The sequence below is a fragment of the Antennarius striatus genome, chromosome 6 (assembly GCF_040054535.1).
Source record: "Antennarius striatus isolate MH-2024 chromosome 6, ASM4005453v1, whole genome shotgun sequence".
Taxonomy (NCBI): domain Eukaryota; kingdom Metazoa; phylum Chordata; class Actinopteri; order Lophiiformes; family Antennariidae; genus Antennarius; species Antennarius striatus.
Window position 1 is genome coordinate 6,045,201 of NC_090781.1, and position 23,281 is coordinate 6,068,481.

The 23,281-nt window shown below is 42.9% G+C and overlaps 1 protein-coding gene across 1 annotated transcript in view; it reads right to left on the reverse strand.

The window, feature by feature from the left end:
* dscaml1 (Down syndrome cell adhesion molecule like 1) overlaps positions 1-23,281 on the reverse strand; it is a 129,128-nt gene that overhangs the window by 85,060 nt on the left and 20,787 nt on the right. The window contains exon 3 of the mRNA XM_068317865.1: positions 19,875-20,021. Coding sequence (XP_068173966.1) covers positions 19,875-20,021 — 147 coding nt within the window. The remainder of the gene's footprint in view (positions 1-19,874; positions 20,022-23,281) is intronic.

Below are 23,281 nucleotides of genomic sequence, written 5' to 3' on the forward strand. Positions count from 1 at the left end.
AAATCGAAGCTGACAGGGAACTCCAGAGACGTCCTGGTACTTCAGATGACCCACCAGTTCCAAGTTAATTCCAAGCAATGTTGTCATGTTTGGTTTTCATGTCTTCCTATCATGATTATCAATCATTCTTTTGTAATTGATTTCCCAGAGAGACGTGGCAGTAAAATGCTTTGGATACAATTCGTGGTTGCGTTTCATTTTTCCATTTACAGTATTAATAAGGCAGACTGGTTAAGGGAAGTATTCAAGCTTTTTCAGAATAACGTTGATGTTGGATATTTCTGTTGCTAGTTATGACCAAATGAGCCATTTTGAATTAAGGATCTGGGCCAGATGAGCCGCTTCATGAACAGTCCCGGATCGGGTACGCGCCGGGTCAGCCGCTTCATGAATGGATCCGGATCGGCTCCACGCCCGATCTGGTTTGGGTCCGCGGCTCTTGCCCGCTCCGGGTCCGTCGCGTTGTGCAAGTGGACTCCGTTTGCGGATCCGTGGCGGAGCCGGGGGCAGAGTGAAAAGGCTATCTGGGTGTCCAACATCCATACACATCTCATACTGAAAGATGCTTGTGTGTCAAAGAAAACCCTAAAATAATCGTGGTTTTCAGATGGCAAGCTTGAGTGCTCGTGTCAGAATAAGAACTATCAACTGCAATGAACCAAAGTGTGTGCTGACAACATTAAAGATGTTGACTACTTGGTGATAACTTGATAAAAAGTTTAGTGACTAAAGCAAGTAACTTCTCCTTTGTATGTTAAGACAAAATTGAAATTGAAAAATTGAACTGCACCATGATGCTGTGAGGATGAAACACAAATTCAAACAGATTTGCCAGTTTCAGTTACCAATTGTCACTCATAAATAACATTCTCATAAGCAACAAAGTCACATGAAAAATGGAGTAAATGGTAATGCTTTCCCTTCAGCATGACAAACACAACATTACCGTAATATGTGTTTGAGGCTCTAACAAAAAATAAAAATTAAAAGAAAAAGTACAAAACTTTGGCACTTCAGAGGTCAGTCATACCTCAGCCAACATCTTGGTCCCCCCCTGCATCCTCCCCTGACCTTGACATCACCCATTCGAAGACCTCCACCTCACACCTTTATCCTCCCATCAGATTAATTATCCACCTGTATCACTGCTGATGTCCTTTTTTTTTTTTTTCAAAACTCTTAGTTTCTTTATTTTTACCCTGTGGACCATGCAGTTTTGTTTTGGGGTTTTTTTGTTAAATTTAGTAAACTTTAGTAATCTCCGAAGGGAAATCAAGAGCACACTGTAGTTTGAACAAATACATGCATATACAGTGTATATGTTAGTATGTACAGGCCCCTGTAACGCACACAAACACACACAAGGGGGCCTGTAGGCATGCAGGGGAGGTAGAGTGGTGGGCAGCTCCTACGTCGTGCGCCCCAAATGAGCAACTTTTTGTAAAGGGGGACGGCACCTTGCTCAAGAGAGGCTCAGCAGTGCTCTGGAGTATGAGCTGACACCTCCCAGAGTCAGCTCATACTCCAGGCGTCTGGGTGGGAGCAGGAATCAAACTGCCGACCTTTGGAACATTGGACGACCTGCTCTACCGCTCCGCTCTTTACCAGTGAGCCACTGCCGCCCTTCAAGTAAATGATAAATACAGACAAACAGGTAGAATTACAACTAAACATGAACACCTTAAGAGCATTACTTCAGGGAAAAGGTGACAGAAGAACAGATGATGAATGAACAAAGTGGTTGTGAGGGTAACACAAACATTAATACTAGTTACTGTCGTGACCTCTTTCTATTCAAGGATCAGTGCATGTCGGATTAGCTGTAATGTTTGTCTCAAGTACAGCACATTGTTCGTCTGTGGCTGACGGATTTGTGGTGAGCTGACGTGTGGAGGTAGCTGAGCATGGATGTATGATCCACACAGTTTTATGGACATGGCTATACATTGTGTGTTTGTGTGCAGGGAAGGCCGTCAGGGGATAACCACTCAATAACAGCTGACACTGAGCTGCCCTCTGCTCTCTCACACACAAAGGACTATGATTATATTACTGTGTGACTGCCCCCCACCCCCCAACCCTACCCTATACTGCCAAGTCCTCAACGGCTAAGATAATTACCACTATTGTGTGTCACACACATGCACACACTCCCATGCAAACCGCGCCACGTGCTTGCCAGCTCCCCCATCTGTTCTCTACTCCCTGCCACCTTTTTCTCTCCCAGTTCACTCTTACCACTTTTATCTGATTTTGTCTCTGTAACCTTTGACATTGTTATTTGGAGCAGAAATCTACCACGGAGGGAGAAACACTGGTGAAAGACAGATACGTAATTTTTCCTCTTTAAATCTGTAAGTTCTTGGACAATAAGCTGTTGATCCTTTCTCAGTGATTTCGCGTATTGATTCACAGTAGATCAGAGTTGATTGATGTCATTTCATCGCCCCTCTTAGTGGAGTCAGATTTTCAAATGAATGACACTTCAGTAGTGTGTTAATTTATTATTGAAAATCCATATTTTCTCCAATTCCCGATCACCTGCATTGCTAAATCCACCTATCATTTGCCTTGCCTCCTTCTGAAAGGCAAAACAGAATTCAGAATGAGAACAACAGTGAGCAACAGTACTCTGGTGTCCTTCTTCTTTCATACCTTCCTGCTTTCTTTCCTCCTGGCGTTAAACTTTAATGTCTGCTCCTGCTCAAGTACTCAAGAAAACTCCTCAGAAATGGCTTTGGTTGCAGAACACCAGAGAGGTTGTAGTGTGGCGTCTGTGAGTGTGTTTGTGGCTGGATTATATGAGATTTAAGTGGTTAGTGGTCTCTCTCTCTCTCTCTCTCTCTCTCTCTCTCTCTCGCTCTCTCTCTCTCTCTCTCTCTCTCTCTCTCTCTCTCTCTCTCTCTCTCTCTCTCTCTCTCTCTCTCTCTCTCTCACAGAGAGAGAGAGAGGTATGGGGTATGGGGGTCACTCTATGATGTTGGAGTGGTGTTTACACGAGCGAGCGCAGCCGCAGACAAATGTAACCATTAATATCGAAACTCTCTTCCACTGTCACTCCATACGCTTCTTCTCATCCTCCAGGATGTCTACTCCACTTGCAAGAAAAAAAATGCATACCTGGAAAGCAAGCAAACACACACACACACACACACACACACACAAACACACACACACGACACATCACGCTCACACATTTTCTCTCTGTTAAAGATTGAGGAGACCTCTTTGAGAGTGTGTAATTGTTTAATAGCCTAAGCGCTCCGTTGTCTACCCCAGAGCCCTTTGCTTGCTGACGATCGATCAAAAACTACATCTGCTGATGACAACTTTGAAGAAATACACAGGCAAAGGGGCTAAGAGTCAATGCTGCTCCAGAAATTGACAGAGACATTTACAGAAAAAGAGAGTGAGAGAAAAGAAGAGCACCTCCCTCACTGGCTGCCATGTGGCTTTCGCCATCTGTTGGCAGAGTCTAAATTAATTAGCTCTACTCACCAGTAGTTTGCAGGAGGTCTGCAGTCTAAACCAGACACCAGCTCTCAAACTTGTTCTTCTCCTTATAATATCTCCTCCTTTTGCAATCTCTCATAACCAAAATGCTCCAGACAGAATATAAGTGGTGTAGAGGTAGCGATAAGTCAAAGGAAAGATGTCCTACTAAAGCAATAGGAATCATTTATTGTTTAAAATATTTCTAAAGCAAAACTTTACACTTGACCCAAGGCAATGTGAATCATTGTCATAAATCTACAGAGATTTCATGGAAAAATAAAAGTTGAGGTTTACTGCACTGTTGTTGATTTGATTTGAAGGCTAACCTCAACACAGATGTCAAATATTCTACCTATTTTTCATAAATACTTCTAGAGTGCAAAGCTGTACAGTTACAATATATCTCTTGTGAAAATATGTTGCTGATGGAGGCTAAAGTTCCACTGACCAACATATAAAATGATCAATTCTTCACTTCAACCTTTACCTGCTCTAGATTAACGATCCTTTATGTTTAAAATCAGAACATTTAGAAATCAATGAGTTGATGACATCAATCAGTCTTAATGTTGGCAATTTTAAATACTAAATTTCACCTTATCAAATGTCGTCTTTGAGATAAAGATCCTACAAAATTAGTTATTTTAAATAAAATTAAAAATAGGGGGATGAAAATCAGAAACAATAATGACATACAGGTAATTGGTGAGGTTTACATTAAATATAAACATGTAACATGTAATAATTTAACATGAAACTCATTTAAAAAGTATTTAAAAAGATTTTTCACATAGACAGGAGCATTTTGTCAACCAGTAAGTCTTAGTATTTACACTAAGCCTAATACATGCTTTTGTCATTTCTCTAGCTACACCTTATCTCACTCCAATCTTTCTCTTTTTCTCTCTCCTTCTCTCTCTCTCTCTCTCTCTTTCTCTCTCTCTCTCTCTCTCTCTCTCTCTCTCTCTCTCTCTCTCTCTCTCTCTGTCCTCTTATCCCACTTTTGGGTCTCATCTTCAGGGAGTGCTCAGTGCCACCACAGAGACGACAGATGGGGCTCAACATCATCCAGAGTGAGAGGGGGAATAAAGGGAGGTTGCATTCATTATTTACATCACTTGGTATTGGAATATTAATGCTAAAAGCAATCGGGCAACCCTTCATTAAATTAACTGGAGATGTAGCGGAAGGGACGAGAGGCTGAGATGGAAGGATGGGAAGCAAGGAAGAAGACAGTGGGAAGGGAGAGAAGAGTATATTGTTAAATGGGCCCTAAAATTAGTGAAGCAAAAACACCTCCATTAAGAAAGCCTACATTGCTGTTTTCTCTCTTTTCCTCCGAGCTCACTCCTCGCTCTCCCCTTCTCCTCTTCCTCACCGCTTCTTCCTCTCTCAAACGCACAAAAATCAGTGCTTTCCCCACAAGTGCCTGCTCTAAACCTCTTTGAGAAATATGCATTTCTGTGCTGTCCCTCTTAAGTGCCTGTTCAAAATTTAAACATGCTTATGGTGGCAGAATGTGTCTTTGGTCCCCGTGTGCTTCTCTCTGGAGAGTACTTCTCTGTCTTTCACTCTGTCATTCAGTCCTCTGCAACTGTTCTTTTTCTTTATGCTTTCTTCATCTCTCTCATCCCTCCATCTCACTCGTCTTCTTCCCATCTCTTCTTTTCCCTCGGTGAATCTATCTCTCTTATCTCCTACCTGTCAGCAATCCCTAATATTATTGTCACACATACAAAAGTGTGCACGCTGGGTAAGCAAGCACGCACAAATGAACACACAAGCATGAATACGCAGGCGCACTACCATGCATATGCATACATAAATGTACAATCTCATGCACACAGACAGTGTAAGGACACACAGACACACAGTGACAGTGGCAGAGTGGTTCTTTCCTGCACAGCAACACATTGCGTATATGCAGAGCCACTCTCCCTATTAGTGGAACGCTCCTACGTGTTGGTGACTTCTGGGGAGGAAAACATACAGTCACGCCCACTGATTACCAACTGATGCCACAACTACCTACCCCTCCACCTGCCAACCGAACCTTCGTGGCTTATATGTGTACATTTTGTGTGATCGAGAGGTGACATCTCTATATGAGACTATAATGGTCATTATGAAACTCAGTAAATGAATAGATATTTAAAAATTAGGTCACTTCGTTTTGGTGGAGGAAGATCAAAAATGGAAACCGAAGTTTCCAGATACAAATGAGGTCATGAGAACTCTTGTGAAGTCTTAAATAGGCAGAACTTGATGATGAAGACTCGTTCTAAGACCAGATCCTCTGAGTCACCATAATAGACACACAGATTCCAGTTTATCTGATAGATTTACAATCATGACATGTAGTATGACACTATTACTTGTGCTTTTTTTAAAACCAAAACTGAATGTTTGAGATGACAAGCTCATCCTTGTCAATCATCCATCAATTCAAACATTAATTTTCTATCTTTACTTGCATTGTGTGGTATTGCACCATGTACTGAGAATAAAAAGCCTGAAATCAGCACAGCCATTTGGTTGATGAAGAAGAAAACCACTAACTTATCTTCATTTACAGTTAAAACCAATTCCATTATACATGAAGCAGGTGAGGAGCATGCATACAAAAATATATGTAAAAAGCCTCAAATAGTTGAAACTGATGGAATCTGAGCCCCCGACAGTTTGCTCCAAACAAAATCTTGGGGTACAAACTGGTCTCAAACAGTGACAACACTGCAGTCAAAAACATTCAAAAGCATTTGGAAATGAAAGAAAATAAAAAGTGATTTAAACTTCACAGATCAGTTTAGCTTCAGAATCTCATTCAGCGAAGCAAGGATTTTCACCAGTTGGAAAGGAAACACATCTATAAGAAATTGCAGCATCTCTGGAACCTTGCGGAGAAGAAGTGAGTAAAAGAAGACAATGGAGCTTAAAACTTTTGTGTGAAAATAATTGCTCGAAACAATGTGAACAACACAGCAACCAACTCAAACAGGCTCTAAACACACCCAACACTTCAGTTCTGATTTCATCCTTCAAATTTTAAGATAATCCCCTTCCACTAAGGCCCTATCTTTTGAAATTCTCAATCGTCTATATCAGCCATTTGTATATTTTGCATCCACTGTTCTGACCAGCAGCATACTCACGAGTAACATTTATAGTCAATATTCACTTTTTCTAAGAGTATCCTCAAATGTTTTGCATAGCAAAACAACTTGCCAGATGTGGCTCCTTCACTTCGTCTCTTTCAGGTTTAATGGGACTGGTGTAGTGCCACAGCTTTAGAGTAGAGAGTAGAGAGAGCAGAGTAGAACTTTTGACTCCATATTGACTATTGGCTGTTTTGTGAATGGATTGTTGGTGAGCACATATCCCTATCTGTAGGTTCTGCGTGTTATTGTAAATTCAGAATTCACATGCACACACAACTGTTAAATATATCTCTTTTGATGACCTTAACTCAATGTCGTAAAATGTGTGAAGAGGAAGCTTCAGTTTAAGATGGCTTCCTTAGAAAATAGTTCTGTCCTGATGCAGAGATGTTCTGACCAGCGCAGTAAGACAGTGGATTCTGTTTGTAGGAGTACATACTGCTAGCAACAGTTTGTGTTTTTAATGTGTACCTTGTATATTACCACACAATATGTTTATTCTTTAGACTATAACCACCATGAAATAATAAGAAAGTAATACAGTAACTTTATTTCTCCAATTTGCTAAATTTTTGGAGCTATTTTTTTTTCTGTCTTCATAGCTAACCACCACTACAGTGCAGTATGAGTCAGAAATCACACACACCCAGACACACATGCATGCACACACGCACGAACACACACAAACACACACACGCACGCACGCACACACACACACACACACAGATGTCTCAATCTCCAAGAAAAAGGAGTAGGATGAAAGGTTAAGTCAGTTGAGGGAGACAGTTGGGGATATAAATACATGCATCTTCCTACTATTTCATGTTACTTTTTCATATCTGTAAAAGCTGTGACAGCATAGCGTTAGCTACATGACAGTATAAACATAGATTTAACCCTCTGAAGGTCATTTATCCTCTGTTGTCCTCGCTCAAACAACCTCAACCCGATGAAATATCAGCTCATTACTGCACAAAGTTCTGCAGTGCCGATGTGTTTGTCTGAATATGTCAGAAATAAGGGGGATGAGAGTACGAGAGCAAAGGCATAAATGCTCATCTTTTTCACCCCTCCACAGAAATAATTACGAGCCTGCAAGAGAAGGGCAAACTGTTTATGCACAAGAAGTGAAGTATGTGCAAAAAAACTAGCAAATCTGGGGATGGGTATTGTTGGCCAGGTATGTCATGTTTTAACCCCTGTATTAACCCTGCATTTGAATTTCCTATTATAGGCCAAATCTAGCAATATGCTATTTTTATGAATGTTATATCCTCGAACACCACAAATTAATTGTGAAACTCAGTGCCACGGGACAGGCGCTTTTGTCACAGAGACGAAAATACCATTACAAAGCACAGGAGTGACACAAGACCATATCTCCAAACCAACTGATTATGCTCGTAAATCCTGACTTGGTTTTAAAAAGCTGATGTTAGACAATGTTGGTGGAGGACCAAAGAAGAATGGGTTTGGAGGGTGAAAGAGTACCAAGACAAATCAGTTTAGTGTCTACAGACGGTGTTCTCTTTCCTTCTTTCTATTTTACAGCATCTAATGTTGTATTCAGAGTAGTTTTGTGTGCAACCGCTTGTGGCTATTACAATATATTTTATTGTGCAGAGAGGCTGCGTTTGACATACATTGTATTTTCAACTTGGCAGCAGAAATGTAGTCAACAAAGATGAATGAGCTGTAGAGCAGGCACTCAACTGTCAATCTGTGCTCATACACAGGAGCTTTGTCCACAAGAGTGGGTGGAGTGTGTGTGTGTGTGTGTGTGTGTGTGTGTGTGTGTGTGTGTGTGTGTGTGTGTGTGTGTGTGTGTGTGTGTGTGTGTGTGTGTGTGTGTGTGTGTGTGTGTGCTCGTGTGCGTGTGCGTGCATACATGCATGTGTGTGTCTGAGGCCGACTCCAGAGAGAATGTATCAAGGCTAGAATGACTTTCAACTGAAATGTATATGAGATTCAAATTACATTCTTTTTCCTCTACACTCTCCCTTCCTGTGTCTCTCTCCCCCTTTCTTTGTCTTCTGGGAGCCTTAGTCAGCTAAGCTCAGTTGTAAAAAGATTTTCTTCAGGCACACACACACACACACACACTCACACACACACACACACACACACACACGTGCAATACAATACAAACATACCCTCACACACATCCCAGCTGTAGGGAAATAATCATTTGTTTACTGGATGAAGGCTCACGTAAGGTAATATGACCAGCCACACTGAGAACCTCTACCTGGTATGGGGTCCTGTCTCTACAATATAGGATGAAGCTGAAGTGTAAAAACAACAAGGGTAATGTATTGCCATTCTTGCAGATGACTCCTATAGCTGCTCTCTGATTGAGCTATGAACCTCTTTACAGTTTTCCTAGTGTTATAATGACACATAACATGATTAATCTATAAGACATGATTCTTCGGTGTCGTCAATCTCACACATCCTGTTTTGTTCCTTGTCATTAGTGCAGCGACCCTGTGACTATCACATACAAAAGAAAAAATAAAATGATGGTATGAGGACTGCTACGTTATTAATTACCAATCTTTAAATATACACAATTTAAGAGGAGACTGTAATACAAAGAAAATACATGCAGGATTCTTCAAAATACTCTTCTGACACTTATATTGCTGTTTTCAATAACTATCTCCAGTGAGATGGAAGAACAGAGACCTCATGTGACAGCCTAAATCAATGGCCACACACTTCAATAAAATAGGTAAGAAGAGGCCGAACTTTAAAAATACTAATACTTAAGGTAAAGGAAGTGAAAGTGATGCACGGAAAATCAGTAGGTCAGAGTAGAATAGGAAGAGGGCACTCGAGCAGAAAGAGAAGAGAAATAATGATGCAAAACAAGAGGCGGTCAGGTGGGCCTGATCAGCGCTTAAGAGGAATAAATGTCGAGTCAAGTATTAAGAGACCCCTAGGAGGGGGACATAAAAGAGAAACTGAGAAAGACGTAGTGTGTTTATGATGCACACAATACAAACAAGGGAACTTGGAGAACAAATCTGGAATCTGTTGCCATAGATCGGATCATTTCAAATAAATAAAAACCACCAGTGGCAAAATAATCATTTTGTGCATTTTGTGTGTGTGCGTGTCTGTCTGTCTGTCTGTCTGTCTGTCTGTCTGTCTGTCTGTCTGTAAGGTAATGTCCAAGTGCGATGTTGTATCAGCATCAGAGCAGCCCGTACATCCCAGAGAGCCCATTGATTAGCTATTAATAAACTATAGAGATGCCATTGCTCACAAGGGAGGTCAGTGAACTCTCTCTCTGTCTCTCTCTCTCTCTGTCTCTCTCTCTCTCTCTCTCTATCTCTCTCTCCCTCTCTCTACCCATTCCTCTTCTCTGCCTTTGCGAGGATCACACACACACACACACACACACACACCCACACACACACACACACACACACACACACACACACACACACACACACACACACACACACACACACACACACACACACACACAGACACACACACACACACACTCAAACTATCATACATTTCATATGAGGTTAGCTGAGGTTCGAGGAAAGAGCAGAACAGGAAGGAAAAAGCATTTAAAAATGGATAGCATCAGAGAAATTAGTGGCAGCAAGAGAAGAAAGGATTGCAGATTATGTCAATCTATTTGAATTGTCTTCTGCCTAAACCCCTTCAGAATTATTGTACCTCTATCTCCCTGTTCTGCTTTTATTTTGAGGCTCTCTATCTTTCTCTCATCACCCTGTCTTTGTGGACTGCATGTCAGAAGTGTGTTGATTGTCTCAGTCCTGTCTTGGATCAACTGTGATGTATGAGCCTGATGAAAGAAAAGAAGAATGAAAGAAAAAAAGAAAAATGAGCAACAACCTCAAAAGAAAGAAGTACTGAGGTAAGAGGAGGCATCACCACATTTACTCCGGACATATTCAGGGGAGATTTTTTTGACATTTTTCTTTCTGCTATATGTTCCTGCTGTTTTTATCCATTTTATTCCAGGTTCATCAAACCACCGCTTTCCCTCCCTGCACCTCCCTCCTTGGTTACCTTCCCTCTGACGTTCCCTCCTTCCCTACCGTGTACATCTTCAGGCCACGGGTCATTAAATTTGCTCCTGAGGGGCTGTGTCTGAACAGGATATCGCTCATAGTGCCCTGCCCCCACCATGTTATTAAAACACAAATGCACACAAACGCATGCATGTCTGCAACCAACATGCAAACACAAACTGTCTATTCACACACACACACACACACACACACACACACAGACACACACAGACACACACACACACACACACACACACACACACACACACACACACAGACACACACACACACACAAGCACGTGCGCGCATACATACAATATACACTTTTTTTTTGTAAATTAAATGTATGGTTATGTGCCAGAAAGGGTTAAAAACCCTGCAGTATTTTCAGTGACAAAAGTCAATCCTAAACTGGATTTTTTTTAAATTGCTTTAATCATATAATCCCAAATAATGTGATGCATTTGTGTTTTTGTTTGTCTGTCTAAACTGACCAACAGAACAACCTATATTTAGGAAAGGTCACACCGAGCATGAGCACAAACACACTGTCAGACCTGTACAAATTGTGGCTGAGTTCACTCGCACCTAAACAAACACAAAAACACATCTCTTGTCCACCAGGTTTGTGTGTTTGCAGGCAAACGACATTTTATTTCAAAATGTTGTGAAAGGGATCATTAGAAAAACAAATCCTCGGTACTTTTCATTACTTGTGCCATCTTCACTCATTCATCGCTGACACTACCCCCCTTCTCAAACACTCCCACGCTGACATCTTCTAACTCTACCCAAAACTTGTTATCCCCATTAGTGATGGTCTCAAGTATAACTCTGATTGTCTGAACCTTTATCATGTATCTTTTCCTTACTTAGCCTCTTGGCCTGCAGCAAGAGGAATAGCAGGAGTGATACACAAAGTCAAAATATGGTATCACTGTTTTAGAAAGAGGGTGTTGGAAATATAATCATGGTGGTTGATACCTGACAGTGTCGGAATACATGTGACATTATTCATGATCAGGCTGAGATGCTACAGTTCAGAAAGATACACACGGACTGCAATGCTGGAGACACGGTGAGCAATGATCTCTATCATGAACAAGGTCTCAACATCATGAATTGAAAGCAAGTCCACCTGCGGGTCAAAAACCTTGGCTGTGTGCAGTTAATAAAATAAGCAACTAGCAGAGAGGAAAGGGAGCCATCTTCTCTCAGTAAGGCCAAATGAATTCGTCGAAGTGCTATGCAAATGTTCCCTTAGCTAACGAGACTGCCTGCATGATTGGAGTGCCATTGAAATTCTCCTCATGTGCAGCCCTCTCTCACTTCCTACCTCCCTCCTCTTTCTTCAGTCTCCCTCCATCTCTCCCGCCATTTCAATCTCTACACAAAAGAACCATGTTTCTGTCTGTCTGTCTGTCTGTCTGTCTGTCTGTCTGTCTGTCTGTCTGTCTGTCTGTCTGTCTGTCTGTCTGTCTGTCTGTCTATCTATCTATCTATCTATCTATCTATCTATGTATCTATCTATCCATCCGTCCGTCCGTCCGTCTGTCCATCCATCCATCCTGCAAACGATAATTTCCTTTCTACACTTCATGTCAACCCTTCCAAAACACAAATCAGCCCTATCAATGTGCAGGGTGGCTGTGAATGCCCCACTGTCTATCTCTCTGTCTCCCAAACACACACACACACACACACACACACACACACACACACACACACACACACACACACACACACACACACACACACACACACACACACACACACACACACACACACACACACACACACACACAGTCAGCTCAAACAGAGTGTGCACAGAGTCACTCTGCACCTGTTCTCTCTGTAAAACATCCAAACATGGGCGCTGAATAAATAACCCAGCCTAGCACGAACCACTGCCAGGTCCATACACGTACACACAAGCGCACTTGCACACACACACACACACGCACGCACGCACGCACACACGCACACACACACACACCCACACACACACACACACACACACACACACACACAGCCCATAAACACACATCAATAAGTAAACATGCCTATTTCACCCACAAACTGCTACCATCCTGAAGACAAACATGCATAGATGCGCAAAACATGTGTAATGGTTAATGGACATAACAGGGATGAATGAAGACCGTCGACAGGAGACAGAGAGATGGAAGGAAGGGCTGGGGTTTGGGGAGTGGGGTTTGGGGGTATTAAAGCACTTGTCAGATGAATCTTTAATGGCAGGACCTCTCTTCCTCTCTTGGGTGCTGGGGACAGCAAGAAAACAGCACTCACACACTTCTCTCTTTGTCCATCGTCACATTCTCTCACACATTCTCATACCAGCCTCCCTCCATCATCCATCAATCCTATGCCCGCTCTCCCATCTGCATAATTTAGTATGTCATGTTTTTGTGCCACTTTGTCTTTCTTTTTCTGCCCACTCTGCCATTTTTTGCACCTATCTGTTGTTCACTTTCAGCTTTTACGGAGTGGAATGACTAGGCGATGTTTCATCCCTTCAGCATCTTCCTAATAAGTTCCTCTAGAAAAGGATGAGATAAAGTGAAGAGGTTGAAGTGCATGCATATCACTGCAGAGTGGTCACAAAATGGAGACTAGGACAGAAGCTGCAGCAGCTATGACTTTGCTTAAGAGAGGTGGTATGTGTGAAATACAGAGGAATTAAACATCCCCAAAATTAAATGCAAACACACACTTTATCACTTGATTATCACTCTCAATGTTCTCTCTCTCTCTTTTGCTAAATCAATTTATCAAACACTCCATTAATGACAGGAACTTTTTAATTTGAAACTTTTATGTTATGATGGTGGTCCAGTCGGTAACGCTGTCGCCTTACAGCAAGAATGTTCTGGATTTGAGTCCTTTTCTGTGAGTTTGTATGTTCTCTCCATGTCTGTGTGGGTTCTCCCCATGTTCTCTGGCTATCCCACCTCCAAATACATGAAGCTTAGGTGAGCTGCTCAGTCCAAACTGTCTGTAGGTGTGTGTGCATGAGTGGTTGTCTTTTATGTGACATCCGGAGTGTATTTCACAACTCACTGGGATAGGCTCCACCCGTGACCTACAAGGAGTATAAATACCGGTACATGAAGATGAGACAATTGTGGCTGTCTTGTCTTCAAGAAAATGAATGGATGGATGTTATGGTCATTTCTATCTATCCATTTATCCCAGCTGAGTCATAAATTTACCTATAATGCATGTTTTTGGATAATTAGAGGAAGATGTAGCGCCCAATGGAAATCCTTGGAAAACATGCTAACTCCACGCAGAAAGGCCCTGAATCTGGATTAGAACCCTAAACCTTCTTTCTGTGTGCACAACAGCATCAATCCGATTACAGTTATTGTAACATTAACCTTCAGAATATAGCTCACTGCATGAACAGGGCTCGAAATTGAGACCATTTTGGTTGCATATGCGCCCAAATTTTTATCTGTGTATATACTGTATATTAGGGAGCACAGGTTCGACAAGGGAAACAAATCTGGTGCACCTTTTTTTCCTCTTCTCTCTCGCTCTTCCTCTCTCTCCATAGAGCAGGGGTCACCAAATGGCGGACCGCTGTCCGAATCCGGACCGCGTGATGGTTCTGTCCGGACCCGTGACCGCTCCATGATAAATTCACGAGAGTAGATTTTCTTGGTGCATTTTTACTTGCAGTTCAGGGCTACAGGGCTTGCTCCTCAAGTTAATCTGGTAATAGCTCAACTCAGTTCAACCAATCAGATTGTTAGTCTACCTTGGGCTGTCAGTGAACCAGGAAGTGAGACAGCTCGCTGTCGCTGTGAATTTACCGCTACATCGGAGCACAGAAGAAGGGAGACAGCATAGCTCCAAACGAAGGGAGGTTAACAAGGAAAACCGCTGGTTAACAATGAGTGGACGAAATTTATGTTTATTCCTCTGTCAGGCAGTTGAAAACCATTTTACGTCATATGATCTGAACACATAGCATGAATTAGAAGTGGTAACATGAAGTGCCACTATGAAACAAAGCACAGATCTTTTGCGCAGAATTATCCCCTGAAGTCCGAGTTGAGGGCAAAATGACTGAGAAAAATGCAAACAAATGTTCACTAAAGGTATGGTGGAGTTTGGGGCAACATAAAACATCTTTTAGTGATGTTTTAAAATACAAAACAATCAAAATGGTTCAGTAAAGGTACCGGGCTTGCCTGACAACGCACTATTTAAGCCACACCCCGGTAGTGCCTTGGTTGGGCCCCTGACCCGGAGGCGGACCAATGCAGCATCCTCAGGTGAGCGTCCCTCATACAGTTTTGTGTGGATGTGGGGAAAACGCGTAGGCGCCGAGTGCGCAGCCTCGAACGCACTACCGCTGCAGTTTGTTTGGAGAATGTGCGCAAAACAGTCTGAGCGGAACCGCGGTCCTGCCAGGAAACAATGAGAGCGCAGCTGCGGCCGCTCTCCTGGGCGAGGGAGAGAGGCGCGTGGAATGGAGATGGACGGAGCAGTCTCTATTGCTCTGTCACTGCCTTGCTTTTGGGTAGGTGCTCCTGAAGTCTTTGCTGGTGCTACTAACTCTAAATTTGGGAGCACCAGTGCTACCAAGAAAAAAAAGTTAATTTCGAGCCCTGATGAAGTCCATCAGCTAAACCATTTCAGTTAAAAAAGATTCTCCAGACAGATTTATTGGTGTATATCATTTTCTCAAACAGTTAAAGAAACACACTACTATAAAAACAAATGACTCACATGTACACATGGTGTATTTTTATTTGCTACAGGATATATAATTGACAAAATAAACAGTTAACACCATGGCTAAGAATTAAACAAGGTAGTACAGTCTCAGAAACAGATTTCAGGAGTGTCATCCCCAACCAGGAAACTGATGTGGGAGCCAGTCTATCAGCTGGTGCTGTCGGCTACACGGCGGTTAGGGTTAGAACTATTTGATATATTGTGAGTTCAGTCTCGGCTGTTTCCAAAACACATCTGCAACGAACAGACCATTTTTAGAAAATTATATACAAAAACAAATTAACTCTGCCACAATGCTCAAATTGAAGTGTGTGTGTGTGTGTGTGTGTGTGCGTGCGTGCGTGCGTGCGTGCGTGCGTGTGTGTGAGCGTTGGTGGGCGTGTGTGTGAGCGTTGGTGGGCGTCTGTGTTGAGAGATAAGAGATCAGTTTTAAGGAATTTATCAATGTCAGATTTAGAAGCGTGTTAACTCCTAAGAGACTGAACTCACCGCACATAACACACATTTCTGAACAGGGTTGTGAATATTTTTAGACATTAGATTTCAAGTGTACTGAGTATAAACTATAATGTTTAGTCAGTCAGTCATCTTCAGATTACCACCACTATATCTGCCGTAGCGGGTCACGGGGAGCCGGAGCCTATCTCTGCGGCATAGGGCGTGAGGCGGGGGACACTCCAGGCACGACGCCAGTGCACCGTGGAGCCACATACTAAGACACACAACCATGCACACACACACACACACTCATTCCTACGGGCAATTTGGAACAGCCAATCAACCTGAAGTGCATGTTTTTGGAGGTAGGAGGAAACTGGAGAACCCGGAGAGAACCCACGCAGACACCGGGAGAGCATGCGAACTCCGCACAGAGCGGGACTCGAACCCGGGTCCACCGTGTTGTGAGGCTAACCACTGCGCCACCGTGCCGCCAACTATAATGTTTATTTATGCATAGTTTAGTCCAGCCAATGTTTTTTTTAAGTCAGTCTAATTACAGATGTTTGGGGAAAGAAAGAAGAAAAGAAATAAAAGAAGTTGACGGGGTTTGTCTTCACATTTGGTAATAAAAGATTTTGTTTTCCTGACAACATGCACAGCTACACTGTCTCTGAAGTGTACTGTATGTAAATTTGCAGCTATATTGTCAGTGTGTGTGTGTGTGTGTGTGTGTGTGTGTGTGTGTGTGTGTGTGTGTGTGTGTGTGTATGTGTATGTGTGTGATGAGTCGTGGTGATGCACTAATAAAAATCAGCCAGTGATGCATCCTCACACCTTCGTCATTCCACCCTTCGGTTCGCACCCGTTACCATGGTGACCAGATAAAACTCACACTGTTTTAAGCTCCAACCTGAGGAGGAGATGGATACAAACAAAGTGACACACATGTACACACACATATACACAGATGAAGTACCTCCATATACTGTATATCTGCCAACAGAGCATCCTCTTTCAGTTCCTTAACTGACAAGCAAACAAATGCTAATTTTCTAACCAACAGCAGAATCTGCAAACCATCAATTAGAGGGAGAAACATGGCTAGATGGAGAGATAGCAGGAGGAGGAGAGGTATGACAGAGGAGTGAAAACCAGGATAGACAGTCAACACACAGATCCCTCCTCAGTTTGACTTTCTCCACCCCCACCAATATTGCTCATATGAACGGGCCTCAACGCAAACAGATTTGGCTGTCAAATAGTGACACGACACCGAGGAGGGTCGCATCACAGCAAGGCCAGCTTTCAGCAAACACCCTCCTCCCTCTTCATTAAGCTCATTCAAACTCAGCTTCATTGACCAACACGGACGTCTGTGTGACATGTGTCGTCTGATCAACCTGTACCTTAGCATTGAGTTGCCCTGAATAAATGGTAGACCACTAGAGTGTCTCAAGTGCCAACAGAAGAGTAAAGCTGCATATGCCGCCAGTGGCTGATGGATGGATGGATGGATGGATAGATGGGCGGACAGGGTGGGACAGGCACACATGTTTATTATGTGTGTTTGAATGTACAATGTTGACCCAGCTCCCCAGTTCGTAACAGGGAGAGAGAGTGGAGGAGGAGGGAAAGAAGAAGAGAAGTGCTTTGTTACTACTAAGACCTATTCATCAGCCCCAGAGCAAGAACGAAAGAGAGGAAGAGGAAAAACAAAAAAACGTCTCAAAAAATAAAAATAGAGATTGTACAATAGAGAGTTTATTTTCATGACAGAATTATCTACCAAACATGTCTGAGTGACCATTTACTCATATCGTGTAAATTAGAACCCTTACCAAGGTTTAAGGAGACATTGTCACCTATTTCCAAAACAAGGAAAAGAAAAGGACTCAACTTGTGCACATTTAAGGTTTTATTTATTCCTCATTCCATTCTGTTATTCACATGTTGGATTTTTAATCATAATTTCGTCCGATAATGATCTGCGGTCCTTGGTTGACTGATCAGCTTTCCTAATCAGCTGGTCACATCTATCCAACAGCCCTTATTGTTGTTATGTTGGTATTCTCCTTCCCTCTTGTTCATTCACCAGCGTTATCATTCATTGATGTCAAGATCATTGGCCGCCACCACCATATATCACTCCACTGCTCAGTACAAATGCCCTTCCTTGTGAATCTTCCTGGGGAGTCAAACACTTCCTGACGACATGGTTATCACACATCATATGATGAAATAAACAATGTTTATTTCAACCACTGGTCATCTCTCCTGTTACATGAACACCTAAAATACAAAGAAATAACTGAACAAATAAAATCTTTTGTGAAAACCTCTGAAATATACATTCAGCAAGATTTGTTCTAGTTTTTTGTCTTTTTCATGGACTGAAATCAATTTATTTGTCATTAAATGGCAGGTTTTTATATTTATTTATATGCTAAATGAGAACAATTGCTGTTTATTCATTAATCTATGTAAATATAACAGTTCAAACACACACATTTTTGACGTGTTTATATGTGTATCTTTAACCATCAACCACACCTTCGGCAGAACTCTCACAGAGATCCGTGACAAGAGAGTGGGGAATCCAACAGCAAGCTTTATCGATCCAGACTGGAAACCCCCCTTAGGCCACACACACACACACACACACACACACACACACACACACACACACACACACACACACACACACACACACACACACACACACACAGCTGCGCTGGATCAATGAGCGCTCCTGTATGAAGGACAGAGCCACACAAAGAGCAGGCACATATCTACACACACACTACTGAGGAAGATGAAAGTGGTGCTCGCTGTCAGACAGCAAGATAAGGAACGGAGGTATCCAGACCTATCATCTGGCCTAAAAAGCTTCATCTGACACTACAGTTTGGCATTGCTTAACAGGAAAAATGTTAACTCTGCAGTGCACAAACCTCCACAAACAGTCAGCAAATATATAAGACATACAGCAGCATGTAGAGAGCCCAGTTTGAAGGTGATATTATTATTCCCCAGTTTAACATTGGCTGATTTTAATAGAGGACCACGTGAAGCAGACAGAAACGCTCGAGATGCATCAGAGCCCTAAAGGTGCTGCTGCTCTCTTTTGGGTGACAGTGATGAGGAGCTAAACAGATCTATCACTCATCAAATTAGGTCCCTGGAGTCCTCACACACCCCTCGGCCCTTAACACACACACACACACGCACAGGCACACACACACACACACACACACACACACACACACACACACACACACACACACACACACACACACACACACACAGCACATGCCTACTAATACCTGATTTATCTTTGTAACAGCTATTAACCACAGCAGTGTCAGCCAGTGAGTGAGGAGCCAGAAAAAAGCCATTTCTCCAGACTTCTTTTGAATGATTGGGTCATTTTGTTTTACTCCTTCTCCCACTGACAAAATGGAAGGTGTCAGTGACACAATTGAACCGATTACTATCGAGTGAGGGGTGTCAACAATTGCAAACATGGCCAACAAGAAAATCTTAAGAACAACCAAATCTGAAAGCAAAAGTCTGAATTTCTCAGACACAGAGTGAACTCAGCATTTTCTGGTTTGGGATTTAGTCATTCACTCATTTACTCATTCACTCACCAACTAAGTAATTAAGTAACAAAATAAATAATCATTAATAAACCAAATACATAAACAAATATCCCATTTCTCTGAAAGAAAATGTTCTATTGGCATATGATGACAATATTAGATGGCATTTGCTTTCCATTATTATCCACCGCCTGATCAAACACTGTGAGCATACATTCACCAAATATATCTCACACGGTCAAATGAATGGGGTTTGCAGCGGGAGTTCATTTCAACAAGAGATGCAGATTTGAGTGGGGTGGGTTTTGTATTTAGAAGGAGTTTTATTTATGATATGATGTGTTTCCTACCTGGAACGATGGAGACGGTGTCTTTCTCCCAGGACACCACACTGACGTACTCCTGGACAGCTGAGGGGATGAGGCACTTGAATACAGCAACATTACCCCGCATGGAGCGCTGGTCGGCCACACGGACTGTGTAGGGCTCCCTGAACACTGGTGTGTGGAGAAAGTTCAATGAGTGAAGCTTGAGGACTCAGGGAAAGAGAATGAGCTCCATACACTTTAATCTTAACTTATACCTACAACAACATCCTGGAAGTGTAAGCTATGTTTTTGAGCTTGTTTTGAGATAAATTTCAGGTAACAATTATCAGATTAGACAGAGAAAGGTCAAGAATACTGAGAAATCTTTAGCATAGATTTGAAGGTCCCAAGACTACATTTCAAATTTTGTCAAAGCAACAACCTCAGACCTAAATACAGGGTGCCCTCACACATTCGTGCATCAACACTCACCACTTCACCTCAATGCTTTAAACGGTTGGTAAGAGTGTGGGAAAAGGTAATACAAATATAAGGTGGCTTAATATCAGTATAGGGAGGGTTCATTAACATTTAAATTACCGTAAATAAGATAAATAGTTCATCGCTATATCGAGGAATTCGTTATTTGCATGTGGTTCCGTGAACGCATTGACCACGGGTAGTGAGGGCGCACTGCATTATAGATTTAATTGGTTTTGACATTAAATCATATATCCAAGCCCAAAACAGTGATTGCTTTGCATTACAGAGCTTTAGGAAAAGGGTTCATATTCATAGTCATTGTGAGTAGTCAGTGCGAGAACCGTGAGAACTCAGTGACCTCCCTCTACTATACCCAGAGGTGTTTAAAGCGTATAAACTTTGCGGACATAGCCAGTAGTAAGATCCCGCGAAGGTTGCTACTGTATTTTTATATTAATGAGTCAATCAACCTTTATTTATATAGTGCTTAATCACATCATCAGACGTTTCGAGGCGCTTGTAAAGACAGAGAAACCTATGAATTGTTTTATCTTAAACCTAACAACTGTTTAATTTTAGTTAACATTCATGTCTAAACATGACTATTCGTTGTCATATCCTTGAACAATTAAGTTTCCATTGTCGCTTTTTTCTAACATATTATTTTGTTTCAGATCCTGCCTCAATTGCAATCAGTTTATTCCCTCCACCTGCCTTCTCTCCACACACCTGCAAGTTTGTCCGTTTTACATCTCCAAAGAGGTCAACCCTGTGGCCGTGCGTCTCCATTTGCCCTGCTCCATGAGGACCCATCCCACTTTTCACGTTGATTGCTCCGTGCCTGACCCTGCCTGATTGTGGACTCTGCCGTTTCACCTGTCGTTTGTGGGATACCTCTGCCTGTCGGACTGATTACTTTTAGAGACTTGACCCGCCTGGTACTCTGTTGTGCTTTTGGATTTCCCCTGCCAGTCGTGTTCGAGCCCTGACAGAACAATCTGGCCAAAATGAACCCAGCAGACAGTGACCCAACTCAGCAGAACTCAGCAATAGAAGCCAGCTGGACCCAGCGCTATGACCATCCCCTCCAATTCTTAGCCGAGGTCATTCAGTCCACGACCACCAGCCAGTAGCGCAGCATGAACATCCTCCGGGAACAGCCTGCTGTGTTTTTGGCGGCACTACCGAGCCATCCAGAACCCACTGCTGTTCTCGAACCTCCTGCTCGGTCGGCAAAAGGGTCCGAAGCACAGATTCGGCCACCGGAACACTGTTCCGGGGCCCCAAGTACCTCTCATCCCTTCCTGGTTCAATGCTTCCTGGTTCAATGCTGTTATCTTCGAGCAGCAACCCTCGCCTTTCCTACAAAGCGAGCCCGTGTGGCATACCTTGTCTTCCTGCTCACGGGATCCTCCAGCTGATTTCAACTCCCTTGTGGCTCTGGCCACCCGTATTGATGTCCGTCTCCGAGAGCGAAGAAGGGAGAGGGCTCGCCTTGCTGATGCTGCCTGGATGTTCCACTCCTCATCGGCTTCTCCACCACCTCCACCATAATCAGAGGAGGGCGTCCCTAGAGGTCCGGTGGAGCCAATCCATCTTGGTCGGGCTCGTCTGTTCCAAGCGGAGATAAAGTGTCACCTGCATGAGGATCACTACCTTTACTGTGGCCAGCCCGGCCATTTTGTGTCTTGTTGTCTGGAGAAAGGCAGGGCTCATCAGTTAAACAGCCCTGTCAACCCTCAGTCCTTGTAGGCCAGCTGAGTTGCTAGATTTAACTGGGGTTCCAGAGGAGTAAGTCAGTTTAAAGGACATGTTTAGCAAGGCACGGGCCATGTCACTACCCCCACACAGATCATATGACTGTGCAATAGACCTTCATCTGGGTACGTCTCCTCCTAGAGGTAGACTTCATTATCTGCTCCAGAGGTGAAGGCCATGGAAAGTTACATTCAGGACTCACTGGCTGCAGATCCTATTCATCCCTCTTCCTCTCCTGCTGGTGCAGGGTTTTTCTTCGTGGAGAAGAAGGATAAGACTTTACGACCTTGCATTGACTACAGGAGTCTCAACAAGATCACCATCAAGGACAGTTACCCACTTTCACTCTCATCGGCCTTTGAGGTTTTACAAAACGCTTCCATTTTCACTAAATTGGATCTAAGAAATGCTTACCACCTGGTTCATGTCAGGGAGGGGGATGAGTGGATGACGGGATTCAACACTCCAAGTGGACATTACGAGTACCTGGTTATGCCCTTCGGGCTAACTTATGCCCCTGCAGTCTTTCAAAGTTTGGTAAATGATGTGCTTCAGGATATGCTGAATGCGTTTTTGTGTATTTGGATGATATTCTTATCTTCTCCAAGTCCAAACAGGAACACCTGGTACATAGGTGTCAGGTTCTGCAGAGTTTTGGAGAACTAGCTCTTTGTAAAAGCAGAAAAGTGTGAGTTTCACGTTTCAGAGGTCTCCTTCCTGGAGTTAATCATCGGCGTCGGGAGAATTTTGATAGATCCAGCTAAAACTTCAGCGGTTACAGCCTGGTCTATGCCCTCTCGCAGAAGGGATTACAGCAATTCTTGGGTTTAGCGAATTTTTACCAGAGGTTTATCTGTAATTATAGCTCAGTGCTTGCCCCGCTTACGGCTCTCACTTCGCAGAAGGTCGCCTTCAAGTGCTCCCAAGATGCGGAGGAGGCTTTTGGTGAGTCCCTTTTTCGCTCTGCACCTATTCTTACCTTTCCAGAACTGGCCCGACAATTCATTGTAGAAGTGGACACTTCAGAATCAGGAGTGGGAGCAGTTCTCTCACAGCAGTCAGCTGACTATCAGAAGGTCCATCCCTGTGTCTTCTTCTCCCGTAAGTTGTCACTTGCTGAAAGAAACTATGACTTTGGTAACTGGGAACTATTGGTAGTTAAGTTGGCACTCGAGGAGTGGAGACGCTAGTTGGAGGGGGCGGAACAA